This window comes from Pogonomyrmex barbatus, unplaced genomic scaffold (assembly GCF_055798465.1).
Source record: "Pogonomyrmex barbatus isolate J1 unplaced genomic scaffold, ASM5579846v1 scaffold1, whole genome shotgun sequence".
In the NCBI taxonomy this organism is placed as follows: domain Eukaryota; kingdom Metazoa; phylum Arthropoda; class Insecta; order Hymenoptera; family Formicidae; genus Pogonomyrmex; species Pogonomyrmex barbatus.
This window is the reverse complement of record NW_028297098.1, coordinates 11,015,604-11,030,243: the sequence shown is the minus strand read 5'-3', so window position 1 is coordinate 11,030,243 and position 14,640 is coordinate 11,015,604. Positions and strand designations below refer to the sequence as shown.

At 48.0% G+C, this 14,640-nt stretch overlaps 2 protein-coding genes across 2 annotated transcripts; both read right to left on the bottom strand.

The window, feature by feature from the left end:
- Positions 1-227: 227 nt before the first annotated feature.
- On the bottom strand, positions 228-929 carry LOC148938116 (uncharacterized). The gene has a single exon (XM_089072483.1). It carries the CDS (start codon positions 927-929, stop codon positions 228-230), a length of 702 nt encoding a protein of 233 aa, XP_088928609.1.
- A 7,134-nt stretch (positions 930-8,063) lies between these two features.
- LOC148938115 (uncharacterized) lies at positions 8,064-11,607 on the bottom strand. Its single transcript, XM_089072403.1, has 6 exons — positions 11,376-11,607; positions 10,727-11,002; positions 9,608-10,035; positions 9,166-9,435; positions 8,700-9,050; positions 8,064-8,579 (listed from the first exon to the last, which is right to left on the bottom strand). The coding sequence occupies exons 1-6, from the start codon at positions 11,605-11,607 to the stop codon at positions 8,064-8,066; spliced, it is 2,073 nt and encodes a 690-aa protein (XP_088928529.1).
- Positions 11,608-14,640: the final 3,033 nt, after the last annotated feature.

Here is a 14,640-nt window from a genome sequence, read left to right as displayed (position 1 = left end):
TCAAAATCTAGATTCATATCGTCATAGGGATAGAACTCGGAATTTAAATAGAGTTTTACATTAGTCAGCTTGCAATCGTCGAATTTAGAAACGTCTTCCGACGGTACGTTTTTCCTTCCGGTTTGTAGCGCGAAGATCACGTATCGCGGTTTCTCCAATTGCGTCGCCGCTTTTACCGCCCAGGAATACTTGGTCGTACTTTGCAACAACGGAAATTCGTACAGATCTCACGAACGAAAGCCCATGCTCAGATATCGTCCACTGTCCAACATTCGCAGAAGCGATAGTTTGTTAACGTCATTAAATATCACGTATGGTCGCCACTGTATTCTTAACAAGATGATCTTCAGTCTCTGATCTGAATGCGCCACGACGCAATTGTTATCATTGCGAGCGCGTATCAAAATGAGTTCGTGTCGCGCGTTTATCACTATGCGTTTGTAATCCTCGCAGAAACCGAGAAGTACGTTGAGAGGCACGCAAAAGTTGAAATCCAACGCTATAGGCGGTATTTCCCATCCGGTATTCTGTAAAGCTCTATCTCTCTCGTAGCTCAACGATGCGTAGTTTTTCATCAAGATCGTTATGCCGACGTTTCTGCTCTTATCGATCTCCACTCTATTGAGCTCGTATCGAATCTCATCGAACATAAACGCGACGCAGTTGTTGACTAGCTTCGCTCTCGTAACTTCCTTCGCCGTGCCTTCCTTCGCGCTCTCTCTCGTCGCGAATTTTCCCTCGATATATAGAAAACTTTCGCACGACAACATATACAGATCCTGTTGCTGTATAGGTATTCGTATCTCGTCGCTGTATCCGAACATGATGTTAGCATACAGATTGTAAGTGTGGGTTTCTATTTTCATGATCGTACGTATACGATCGTCAAAGATCGGGACACCTCCGATACTTAAAATGTCGCTCGCCATGTCGATTCTTCACGACGAAACCTAAAGATCTTAAGAACGCAACGTTCGCGGCATTCAGCTCCTTCGCTCTTCCCTCGCGTGCCTTCCTCGTCGCGTCGTTTTGCGGTAGGATCATGGATGTAGCGTTTGCGTCTTCTCCTCTTGCGTACCATTCGTTCAGAACGAGCATCTTTCGCTCTTACGCATTTCTCTCTCTAATGTCTTCGTCGCACGTAAAGTCGCGCCGTTATCTCCTCTCCGCGAAAATCGATCGGTCGCCCGTCTTGATCCACGATTCGAAGCGTGATATCGGTAACGTTTCGCGCGATGATCGGAAAGTAAATGATCGATGTCGGAGCGTTCGACAGTTTATATCCCGGAAGAACGTTTGGCGAAAACTCGTGTATCGTATGAATCGGCTCATTGTTGCTGTACGCGCCCGCGGTGATATTGCACTCCACCCGAATGATATTTACGCTCGTAATATTCACGAGTCCGTCGAACGTGTGCCATTTGTTCGGTCGTAGCACGCGCGACGACGAGAATCCCAGGAGCGAACCGATGTTATTCGATTTCGCGAAATCGATTTGATGCTCGCATCTGATCTCGCTTCTCATAGTGTTCTCATTGGCTCGAATGATCAGAGATCACGCGCCCCTCTCGCCCTCGTCGCTCTCGTCGTAGACGATGTCGTCGCTCTTGTCATCGTCGTTCGTCCTCTTGCTTTCGTCGATCTTTCGCTTTTTAGAGATAGCGGCGTTCAGATATCTGTCTATCGCGCTTAATTCGTACGAACTCTCGAGAATCACGATCGTTTTGTCGTCGTAATAGAACTTATTATTCGTGGAATCGACGTTCGGTATAGTGTTATACGTCTCGAAATTCGTAAGACCTAACTCGTAATCGTCGTCGCTCAGATCTAAAGCGGGAAAATAGCACACCGTGAGAACGCTACCGGTGAACGAAAGACTCAGCGACATCGCGACCGATTCTCGAGAGAAATCGCAGGCACAACTGAGCGCAAATGCTCTGATCGTACGTCTGATCCGCGATTGTACGTTATATTTACGCCGCCGAGGTTTCTCTCGAGTTCCCTCGGCGGTCGAAGATTGCCGTCGAAGTAAATCGCGTCGTTTCCCCTCTTCGCATAGGCGACCCAGTGAGTACCCGAGCCCATCGAGTCGTCGAGATTCACGATACCGCTCTCGTTACGTCGCGCATAGGCGACCCAGTGAGTACCCGAGCCCATCGAGTCGTCGAGATTCACGATACCGCTCTCGTTACGTCGCGCCTTTGATGGTAATGCGTCACGCATAAACACTCCTCTGAAGAAGGGTACTCGTAGACGACGCGCCGAGCGGTTCAGCTATTCGTTCGTAGTAATGCCGGAGAACGGTAACTTGAGCAATCCTAACGTTCCTTTCCATGATTTTTTTTTTCGTTCTTCTCGTCACACCGCTGCCACGTTTGTAAGGCGCTAGATGCAATCCGTGACCCTCCATCGCTTGATTGTGACGTTGCATTCCTCTAGTTGACGCTGTGCGGTTTTACTGGCGTTCACCGCCTTCGCGACACCCGCCGCGCCACCGATTAAAGAACCGAGCGCGCCTATCGGAATATCGGGAAAAATGGGTAACAAGCCTCCGCGTTTCACTGTTGGAAGTATCCTCCTCCTCATTGTCGTCTTCCTCCTCTTCTTTCTCAAACCCATGTCTAGCTTTGTCTTTACTTTCATAGCAGCCCATACGGCGGTCGCGGCAGCTCTCTCGCCGAAGGTGGAATCTCCGGCCGTTATACATTCGCGCGCTTTCTCGGCGAGAGCTCGGTCGGCGTCGTGGCGATCGGCGAGTTTCTTATTTCGCGAATAGGCGATGTCGTGCTCGCGGCACGCCGCGTCCAACGGATTTACCTCAATCGCCGCGCGCCAATCACTTTGCGAGATGGGTGTCGGATCCGCAAAATTGATACCCGGGAATATGTAGTTCGAAGGGAAGCGCGTTTATCGCCGTATCGAATAGTCCCGCGCCGCTAAGCATTCGTTACAATTTTTGATAAGAGGCGCAGGACCGTCTATATGCGATTGTTGCCAAGGACGATTATAATGCTCCAGACATACGCGACAACGTTGTACCTCGGGGTCCGCTCTCAGATGATCGGGTAGTCTGTTCCACAGTAGCTCCACGTATCTGTCGAAATCGCACACGAGAACGAACTTCGGGATAAGTCGCAACTATTGGGTGGATAGATTGAGAATATTCCGTTTGTCCGTCAATAGGGGAAACATACCGATCACTGTGCGCGATCGAATCGCCGTCGAGTATAAGTGGAGCGATTATCGATCGCGTCTCCTCGAAGCGAGCGCGCGTAAATGCGATTCGTTCGACGGTCGCCGGCTATAGGAGTGCTCAATCTCGACCGTAAGGCTCGACGAATCTCGGGCGACGCGGTCGGGAGGGCGCGCAGACACGGCCCTCTATTACCGAACACGATACGTTGCGTCATTTGCGGCTCCTCTAATTGCGGTAAAACGAACGTGTTGATAAGCATGTTCGAAAGTCCGCACGGCGCGCGCTTTGAGAACGTGTACGTCTACTCGAAATCCCTGCAACAACTAAAATATCGATATCTGGCGGAACTGCTTGAATCGATGGACGAGATCGGCTATCGCGCGTTCTCAAACAATAGCGACGTCGTGCCACCGAGCGAGGCGCTTCCCGATTCGATATTCGATGACGTAGCCTGTGACAAGCAGAACGCGATCAGGGAATATTTCGCCATGGATCGACACTCGAACATCGATTGTTTCTATCTTTGTCAGACATACGCTAAAATTCCAAAACACCTGATATGCGATAACGCGAATCTCTTGATTCTGTTTAAGCAGGATGGCACTAACCTAAAGCCCGTTTACAACGAGCACGTGAATACGGATATGTCGTATGAAAATTTTTACGCCTTGTGTCGCGCGTGTTGGAAACGCAAATATGGTTTCGTAGTCATTGATAAAGACAGCGCGTTAAGGAATGATAGATACAGACGAGGATTTAACGATTTCGTGGTGTAAAGCGGTTAATTGTGCTACGAGGATGGACGTTGACGCTGCGGCTGGCACGAATGTTGCTCGACAGGAAAAAACGGCGCGAGATCGCTCTGGAGAGGCGACTCAACCCGATCGTTCAGCCATTGAAACGAATCGCCGAGAACACCGCGCGAGACGAGTCGACCGAGGGAATCGACTCGATCGCGTTTGTCGGCGCTAAGAGGAAACGCGAGACCGATGACGACGACGAGCCACCGTCTAGATCGACGAAGAGACGTCTCTCGACGAGATCGCGACGGTGAGTTCCGCGACTAGAAACGAATCGGAAGAATCGATCTCGAACGCGCAATGGGGACCGTTAGGTTGCAAATATATGGGTGCGCTTCTAAGCGGGAACAGACAGAGCGAGATCGATCACGTTTATGGGGTATACTTCGATTTGGACGGCTCGATGCTTGGCGACAGGCGATTCGACGTGACCGCCGACGACAGCGTGATCGTGGGCGACACACGATATCCGGGTACCCCGGGTTTATACGAGTTGATCTTCAAGAGACTTCCCGACGCCGTGTACACGGAGAACGACAAGCAAACTTACAAGAGTATACTGTTAGCTACGAACGCCCATCGGCGTGGTCACAACACGCTTATGCCCATTCTAGGAAACAAAGGTTTCAAGTACAAGCATATCATCGTGTCGCTATTGCTCGATAGAGACAAAAGTGGCGCTGGTACTGATAAAGCGAGAAAAAAGGAATCGACTCTGTTCCATCCGCTATGCGAGTGAGAAACAAAGGAATCGAGTACGTCCATTGGGACGATCCCAATGAACTAGTCGATCGTCTTCGATTGCTCGATGTCTCTAGACGAGCTGGCAACGACGCTCACAACTAGATTCTATCGATACTCGAGAAACTTCGCGAGATCGATGCGATCGAGTAAAACGCGGCGCGCGCTCGCGCCGACCGATATTCCCGTTATGTTGGTGAACAAGTTCGGAAGAACGTTGGAGTCGTTTGGCGGAGGCGACAGGGCACGTTCGCGACCGTCGATCGATTCCTTGCGTCGCTATGTGCGTAACAACGCGCTCTGTCTAAATGACGATTACTACGACGATAGAGACAAAATCATACGACGTTTAGCCACACCTAGAACCGATACCGACGCCGCGAGTAAAAGCTACGTGGACAGCGCGTTTCGAGATGCGGAAACGAAAATCTCCGAGACGAGCGAATTCTCGATGAGCACTCGAACGTTGTTATTGGAAATGAACGAGAGCACGGTTAGATCGATCGGCGAATTGGAGGAATCTATGACGCGCGTAGCCAGATTATTTCTCAAATACGATATGCAGATCGCCGAGATTACGAGCAGATTATCGAGCAGTAGATTCGTCACCCGCGAGGGCATGATGTCCGTGAACAAATTCGGGAAGTCTCTGGAGAGGCAACGTGGCGTTGACGATCGTTCGACGATCGCATCCCTGCGGCTGTACGTGCGTCGCAGCGCGGTCTGTCTTAATCTGGATGACTACGACGGTAACAAACGCAAGATACGCCATTTGGATATACCGATCGATGATACCGACGCGACGACCAAGGGTTACGTTGACGACACGCTTCGCGTAAGGAGCGAGGAGTCAAAAGTTCTAACGAACGAGCTACGAAAACAGCTGGAAGATATGAACAAGCGAATTCCGAATATTCTCCTACAATATTACGACGTAAAAATCGAAGTGGACGTTCTGCGACACCTCGAGAAGAAGAGCGAAGCCTCGCTCGTCGATCACGACAAACGAATAGAGGAGACGAGAGACGCGGTGGAACGAGAGCTTGAAAAACGGGAACGAATCGCGAGAGAAAGATCTGAGCGAGATCCGAAGGGTCATCGAGACGCCCGATGACGCTCAGGAGAAACGAACGCGAAATCTAGAGAAATCACTGTGACAGATCGAAGAGAGGAGGGAGGCCTCGCTCGTCGATCTCGATAAACGAATAAGGGAAACGAAACAAGCGCTCGATAAATGAAACAACCAACGAATTAAAGACCTGCTCATGTTTCAACGTGAGCTGGGACGAACGGAGGAAAAACAGGACAAAGTGCGAGCTAGAGACTCGAGCGAGATTCGAAAGACCGTCGAGACACTTGGCGACGCTCAGCAGAAACGAATGCAGATCCTAGAGGAATCACTGCGAAATCTAGAGAAATCCCTGCGAAACCAGCTCGACGCGTCGTCGACGAGCCGCGAGAGAATATCGACGAACGTGGAGAATCTCGCGTGTAGCGTGACAGATCTGACGAGAATCGCGAGAGAATTGACAAAGCGGTAACGAGAGAGACGCTGGACAAGACGCTGGCCTCGTTGAACGTGGATAAAATAGTGACTAGAGAAATGATAAATGAATTACTAGTCGTACTAAAAATAGATATTCCAAATACCATGAAACACGCGATTAACGGAACGAGGAACAAGAGCGAACGCGCACGAATAAAACCAACGCGAATCGCACCTCGTAAAATCAGCGATGAACGTCGAGAAGAGGAGACTCGTCGAGGAGCTTCACGCTCCCGCGCGAAGAAACTTTCCGCATCGTCGAATCGTGGTGCGCGGTTACGACGACCTGTGACAAGCCGATGTCGTCGAGATGCGTCCGTACGCGCGACGAAACAAAGGCTACAACAACTACGTGATGACGGTCATCGACGTGTTGAGCAAATACGCATAGGCTGTGCCGCTGAAGAGCAAGAGCGGAAGCGAGGTAGCCGCGGCGTTGTCCAAGATAGTTCGCGACGACGCTCGACATCCGCGAAATCTACAAACGGACAAGGGCAAGGAGTTCTACAACGCCTCTGTAAAAGCGGTTACTGATAGGTACGATATACGCCACTATTCGACGTACTCGATGATGAAGGCGATAGTTGTGGAGCGATTTAATCGCACGCTCAAGAACAACATGTGGAAGCTCTTCACTCTCAATGGAGGTACAGATGGCTCGACGCTCTACCGCGTTTAATCTCGGAATATAACAATCGCGCGCATCGAACGATCGGAATGCGACCGGTGGACGTAACTTCAGCCATCGCCAAGAGACTCCTCTCCACTTTATATCTCCACGGTATAGTCATTTGAAGATCGCAGCCCCCGCAAGATTCAAAGTGAACGATCCGGTATGCGTATCAGCAAGTTTAAACAATTTTCGAAAAGGGATATACACCTAACTGGACGACTGAGATTTTTCGAATCGCTAAGGTGCAATGCACGAATCCCGTGACGTATCTGCTGAAAGACTATCGTAAGGAGCCAATAGCCAGAGGGTTTTACGAACACGAGTTACTGCGAGTTTCCAATCCCGATATCTATCTCGTTGAGAAAGTGTTACGTAGAAAGAATAGAGTTTTTGTCAAATGGCTAGGAATGGACAATACACATAACTCTTGGATTCATAAAACAGCTGTATTGTAATGAATAAAGAATGTACAGTATTACTTATTCTATATTGGTACAAATTTTACTTATTCTATGTTGGTACAAATTTTTTTATATTACATTAGTATGTAATAACGGTATCTTATAATGACCCCACGGTAATGTATTGGTGGAGTCGGGTATTAAGTATTGTTTGTCGTCGTGAGGACTCAAAGTTAGCTTTAATTCGGACACAGTGTAAACCTCGTGCAGCATCGAGCGTATGCACGCCTGACGTCTCGATTGCTGCGACGATTCGTTCAAGCAATGAAATCCTCGAACGTTATTGTTTTCGCGACAGTACTCCTCTTGACGCCCTTTATTCTTTTCGTATTGCTCTTTCCCAAAACTCTCAGAGCGTACATCTTCGCCCTAAGTCCTATGAACTCCGTCATGATCGCTCCATTGTTCTCGTCTTTCATCAAACCAAGAACCTTTTTATTCGCGCGCGGTATATCGTACGCATTGTCGTCGGAATAATCGCTGGTGTCGAATCTCGTGATATCTTGCTTCATATTCTCGTAAACGTTTCGACATTCCAGAAAATATATCAAGCTATCGGTATCCGTGTACATGATTTTGCATTTAGAGCGATAGAGCGGCATCATATAATCGTAATGAAAATCGTACAATCACATCTTGGATATCTCTAGAATGCACATACCGATACGTAGATTGGTTTGTTAAATTGAACCTCGAGTTTGCGTAACTCAATAGCCATGAGATTCTCGTCGAAAACGCTTCTACTGTGAAAATTCGGTTTCGCGATCAGCGCCTCCGCGCCATATCTTCTGTCCCAACGCGTCACGAGTCTCACGTCTACGTAATTGCGCACGTTCTCCATTGTTTTGCCGAAAACCGCGTTGTTCATCAGCTTATACAGATTCCTCTCGAACTTGTTCGCGCGAGTTCTCCGTTCCGTATTGAGCTCGATGTACGTGCGCAACCAAGGAGACTGCGCGAACCGCAACGTGCGATAGATCTTCGTCACGCGTAAACCGTGTCGCACGCACTGCTGAAGATTGCGATAATGCGTCACGTAATGCGACTTGTCGTAGAGCGTGGCGAGTAGCTTTTCGTTTCGATTTCCCGGCGGTCTCTCGCGTCGGGCAGAACGGAAGATCCGCGTGGTCATGAAGATATCGCGGATACTCGAGATCGACTTCTAGAATATAACCGATATCGGAGTCAGATGGCACGGACATAATATCGAGACCCTCGACATTCTCGACCCATCGAAATTCCGCATACGATAAAAATTCGCCCAGCCGTAGAGATTGTTTACATCGTAGTACATGAGATACGACGACGGCTGAGATGAGTCATATGACGATTCATATTGATTATTAACTCGCGCGTATCTGTTCGAGCATTGGCTTAAACCGCCGCGTATACCGCGCTCTACGAACATTACCATATCGATATCGGTGAGCAGATCGAATCGAACGTTCGTGTATTTCAACATAGCGTCCCACATATATCCCGGTAATGTGAAATAATGCGCTGGATCCAAATTGTAACTTTCCATACAAGTATCTCGAAAATTTTCAAAAACATTCGCCAAGAGAAGCACATCCGTTTTCAAATATAGATCGCTGTATTCGCCGAGAGTTTTCACGTGAAAACGCTCCCTATCCTTTGCGCGTGTTTGTAATCACTAATCGCTCACAGTTTCGCCAGTTAAAGAACTGTGAGAGGCTTCGATCGGCGATAATTCGGTCACTAACAGTTTCTCAACGCTATCGATGTACTCGTACGCCCTTGCGCGTGAGCAACTCGAAATCCTCCGCGATGAGATCGGAAAATTCGAATCGCGAGATCCTCAATTTTTCTCGATCTAGATACGAAGCTACTTTTTCTAAATTAGTATTAAAAAACTTAAACGAATCCATGAAACGTAGCTTAACACAAGTTTTCCATTTTCCGTACGCCGAATCGTTGATGATTTTCGAAAACGCGATGTAATTCTCCTTAGTCAACGGTAACAAATCGACTCTACCCTCGAAAGCGTTCGCTATATCCTTAATAATGAAATGTGCATCGTAACCGTAAATTGTGAAAAAAAACGAGAATAATGAACACATTCTGATAGTTCAAATTGCAGCTCGCGTGCGCAGGTCCTCTACATCGTCCGGTAAGATGACAGTGATCGCGCACGCGAATATCAAACGACTCAAAACTCCTTCCGCACACGTGACAATTTGTCGCCTTTTGAAAAACGTTCCGCTCGTTCGGCATGAGCTCCGACATCGGTACGCTCGCGCACAGAATCTTCTTCACGCGACACGCGAGAGCGCGCAGCTCCTTGACGAACCACGAGACGCAGTCGTCGCCTCGGCGAGATTTATACGCGGATACGATTCCGTTATACGTGCTATGCAAATAATATCCTACGCTAAACGCCTTGTGGTGTTGATAGGCGAATCTATTGTCGAGACTCCCACTGAATCGTTGATCTCCTTTTTCTAAGACACACTCCAGATCTGCATACACGACGAATCGTAATCTGTCCTTTCTGTCGTGATTGTGAAAAGAGAGCAACTTGTCGTCTTCGCTCGGAAGAATAACGGCGCAGTCATTCGCTTTTCCGTACTCAACGCTATGCGCGATCAATTTCTCGTCTGAATAAAAATAATGTAGACATCTGAAAAATACAATTATAATTAATACAAAATTTATCTCGCAACGAGAATAATCTCTCTTACGCTTACCGGTCGCATATGTATTTTTTTTCCTTATGCTTGTTTATGTGCGACGTTAACAGTCGAGACAAGTGCTTTATCCATACGAAATGATCGACGTTATCGCCGCGCCGTTCGTTAGACAGATAGAGCAAATTTACGTGCGTAGACTTTTTGTTCCCCGTAAGCGACAAAGGAACGATCATAATATCGTTTCTCCCCGTTTTCTCTCGAATGGCAAATACGTTAATAGACAAATCGTTAAGACGTTCGAATCTAGCGATGTTTCGTAATGTCATAGGAAAATCGATACCATCATTCAGCACCAACGAATAGTGAGGATACGACGATGATCTATCCGAGTGTAGATCAACGGGATATAGAGCGGCCATCACCGCCCACGCGAAACACGCGTTGTCATGTGAACGTACATTAATCATGGCTCTCTTATATTTTATCTTCGGAGGAAGTAACATCCAACATCCAGCGTGCATACACTTATTTACATTGATCATCAAATTTAATATCCGAAATAACGCCCAACCGCTATCGCGTTCCTGAAATTCCTCCAGCGACGTCAGAACAACATTCATAACGGCTCCGTCGTACCATTCTCATAGATCGGACATACCGAATAGCTGACAATTCCTCGTGCGAATGCTCTTAACGGCGCTCTTATCATTCGCGACGAACTCCCCGTGAAACACGATGTTGACCTTTAAACACGCGTGCATATCGAGATCGACTCGCACTCGTTCGTGCACCGTGGCCCTCGCGTCCTCGAGAAACCGTCGAGGTTCGATGTACTCGATGTTTATCACAGCACCCGTTCGTACGTGATTCGCGAAAGCCGTCTCAATATCCACCCAGTATACGACGGTTCGAATCCCTTCCTGCACCCAAGTAACTAAAACGTCGACTCAAAGCGAATCTCGCACCCTCCAACTGCGTTATTCGAGAAAGCAGAGAATTTATCGTTCCGGTAACCGTACGATCGAATCTATTCTCACATCTATCTCTCAAGATCTCGAAACACTCGATACACTCCGTTCCCAAATACGATAGGCGCACATCCCTTCAACCCCCGTCGCGCGTTCGAGAAGATCGCGACTCTTCTCCATATCGCAATTTCCCACACTGTGTTACCCCAACTGTCCGTAGGAATGACGAATTTAACGTCTCGAACTTTTTTCTCTCTCGCTGTTCTCTCGTAGATTACCGCTCTATCGCTCAGAACGAGCGAGTTTCGATCCACAGTTTCTCTCGCGGACTCTCCATACCAATCTCCCGTCGCAAGTAATACGTGGCCACATTCCAGCGAACATCTTCTCTCGCCACGATCCACTCCTCGTCATTACCAGGCGCGATAGTCTCGTGACACTCTAAACTATCGTCACTCTCGATAAGCAACTTGCAACGATCGTCGTCGAGATACGTCACGTTACGATCAAACGCGCGTAAAAGCGAATCGTCGCTCGAAGACGAATCACCATTAAACGCAACTGCTTCCATATACGTTCTTGATAATGGGAGAAAATACCTCTCACGACTAAATATATACCCCGAGGTAGCGTCGAAAACGCGACAACCGCGACATTCCGAAATGACAAAACACGTGTCATCTTACATAATTAGAACGCACGTCTTTTCGTTGCAGCGAAAACAGGATGCGCTAGATTCCCCGCGGAAACCGTTTAGACACAGAACGCGCCTAATCGCAACATCCTACAAATAGCTCTTTCCTTTTTTTATGTGCCTGATAAAATAATACAACAATAGAGTAATAAAATAATAATAATAGAGTAATAAAATATTCTCTCGTCATTAACACTCCACGACGATTCCCCCTCCTCGCACGATCTCCATCTCTCATACATTCCCAATACCGTTGTCCTTGATATCGCACATTAAATCTCTCATTATTATTAATACTCGTGCGACGATTTCCTCCTCGCGCGATCTCCACCTCTCGTCACTCATACGTTTCCGATAATATAACGTCATCCTCGGTATCGCTAATTGAAGACTCCCGACGCGTCGCCGATCCGCCTCTCCCCGCGATACGCAAACGAACGAGGAAAAACTCCGTCTCTCTCTCTCGCGGTTAATCTTATTCTCTCATACATATTCATATATACAATTCATAGTTATATTACGATTATAGTACATACTTATATGCGCGCATACTTAGTTGCGCCAATTGTTGCCAACGCGCTCTCTTCTTTTTCTCTCCTCCTCGTACGCGACTGACGAAACGACATCGCTTTTCCTCTAATACTTGCGATGAGCGCAAAAAAACATCTCGTCGTTATCGTTATCGTTGATCTTTTTAGATGAAATCTCACGCTGAGGCGGAAATCGATAACCGCGCCTCTATAATAGATTGGAAATCGGTGTATATTGTCCTCTCACAACGTACTCCGTCACATTAACCGATGGATACGCCGTCACATTTCGCAATGAAGAAGATGTTAGGTCATCCAGCGAATGGCACCAACACATCTCATCGTCGTCGATCATTCGTGTCTTACATAACTGGCACCGATTCGCTACTTTAACGGTTCTCGTCATCATAAACATATGGCGACAAGTATCGCTCAAAAAGTTGCCTCGACGACACGTCAAACCGCAACGTTCTACAAAACAGGACAAGCGGCACGCGCTATATCCTCATAGTCACCTAAACATGAAATACGCCTAAGGCGACGTAACAAACCGCGACATCCCGCGAAACAGGACGCGCTAGACCCCGCGGAAAACGTTCAGATGCGAATCGCCTCGACGACGCGACTAATCGCGACGTTATGGAAAACAGACACGCCTAAGGCGACGCCACAAACCGCAACATTCTGTAAACAACGCGAGTCGCCTCGACGACACGCCTAATCGCGACGTTATGGAAAACAGACACTCCTAAGGCGACGCGACAAACCGCGGCATCCCGCGAAACAGGACGCGCTAGATCATCTCGGGAAACGCTAGGGCGGCGTCGAGAACGCCCCCAAAAAGAAACGCTAGGGCGGCGTCGAGGACGGGGAAACCAGACCCGGGGAAACCCCGCGACCGCCTTACCGACCGAGAAGGATAAACCTGTCTCGACGATCGCTAGAGGAATCCACCTTCTCTCCCCGGGTGCGAACCCTCCGAGGAAAGAAAACCATTCTTACCGATTCAGGAGGATATTCCTCTGGATACGAACCCCCTGGAGATTCTACGACCTCCCTCTCCCCCTCACCCCCACTCTCTCCGGGGACTTAGGACCCCCTGTGCTTATCTACTTATGTAGTTCGAAAGGAAGCGCGTTTATCGCTCGCTTGAGCAGACCTCCAATGTAGTCTTCGTTTGACGCTGCTGCTGGCATAGGCCACAATTCTTTATCTTCAGTGCAGGACCGTCTATATGATCTCGATCCCACGATTGATTATAATGCTCGACGCAGCGACGATAGGTTTGAACCTCCAAATCCACCTTTATATGTTCCGGAAGCTTGTCCCACACATGGTCGATGTAGTCGCCGCACACGCGTAACAATACGACCTTCGATATATATTGCAACTGCTCAGCGCTCAAATCCCGAATATCGAAGGGATGCGACAGCGCGAGATACATTTTTGTTACTGAGTGGTTCGTGGCTTCGCGCGCCTATAAATAGGCGTTTGATCGAAGCCTATACGCAGTGCGATCATGAAATTTATACGGCAGCCGCTGACGATACACGTCGCGAACTGTGACGAGAGAATGCGAATGATGGGAGACATCGCGATGGAGCAAGCACGGTGAAATGTTACCGAGTACTATACGCGCCATCATTTGCGAGCCGTCGAATTGTGGTAAAACCAACGTTCTCATAAGCTTGCTCGAGAGTCCGTACGTTTCGAGAACGTGTACGTATACTCGAAATCGCTGCAACCGAAATATCGATACCTCGAAACTTTGTTGACATCGATAGAAGAAATCGTACTTTACGTTCTTCAACAACAGTGACGTCATTCCACCGAGCGAGGCACGTCCCAATTCAATCTTCGTCTTCGACGACATTGCGTGCGATAAGCAAAATGCTGTGAGAGAATACTTTTCGGGCCGCCACTCGAACATCGATTGCTTCTATCTCTGTCAGACGTACGCGAGGATACCTAAACATATAATACGCGACAATGCGAACCTGCTGATTCTGTTCAAACCGGATGGTACCAACTTGAAACATATTTACAACGATCACGTGAATACCGACATGTCATACGATGAATTCTGTCCGTTATGCCGCGATTGTTGGCAGTGCGAGTATGGATTTCTAGTATAGTATAGATAAGGATAGATAAGTCCGCTTATCAATGGGCGATACAGAAAGGAATTTAATACGTTCGCGGTACCGTAATGTGGTTAATCGATACGTCAAGCAGGCAACATGGATAACACTAAAGATCGCGAGAAAATAGCGAAACAGATTGCAAAAACGAGCGATTCGATTCGCAAGAAATATCGCGCTTTAAAAATTAGTAAAATAGCTGAAGATACAGCGTTGGAGAAACGCTTCAAGCCCACCGT

Coding starts and splice junctions, on each gene's coding strand:
- LOC148938116 (XM_089072483.1), bottom strand. CDS start 929: ATGGCGAGCGACATTTTAAGTATCGGAGGTGTCCCGATCTTTGACGAT.
- LOC148938115 (XM_089072403.1), bottom strand. CDS start 11,607: ATGGAAGCAGTTGCGTTTAATGGTGATTCGTCTTCGAGCGACGATTCG. Junction 10,036..10,726: donor GAGGAATTGTCAGCTATTCG/GTATGTCCGATC, acceptor ATTTTTATTCAG/ACGAGAAATTGATCGCGCAT. Junction 9,436..9,607: donor AAAAGGCGACAAATTGTCAC/GTGTGCGGAAGG, acceptor TTCATTATTAAG/GATATAGCGAACGCTTTCGA.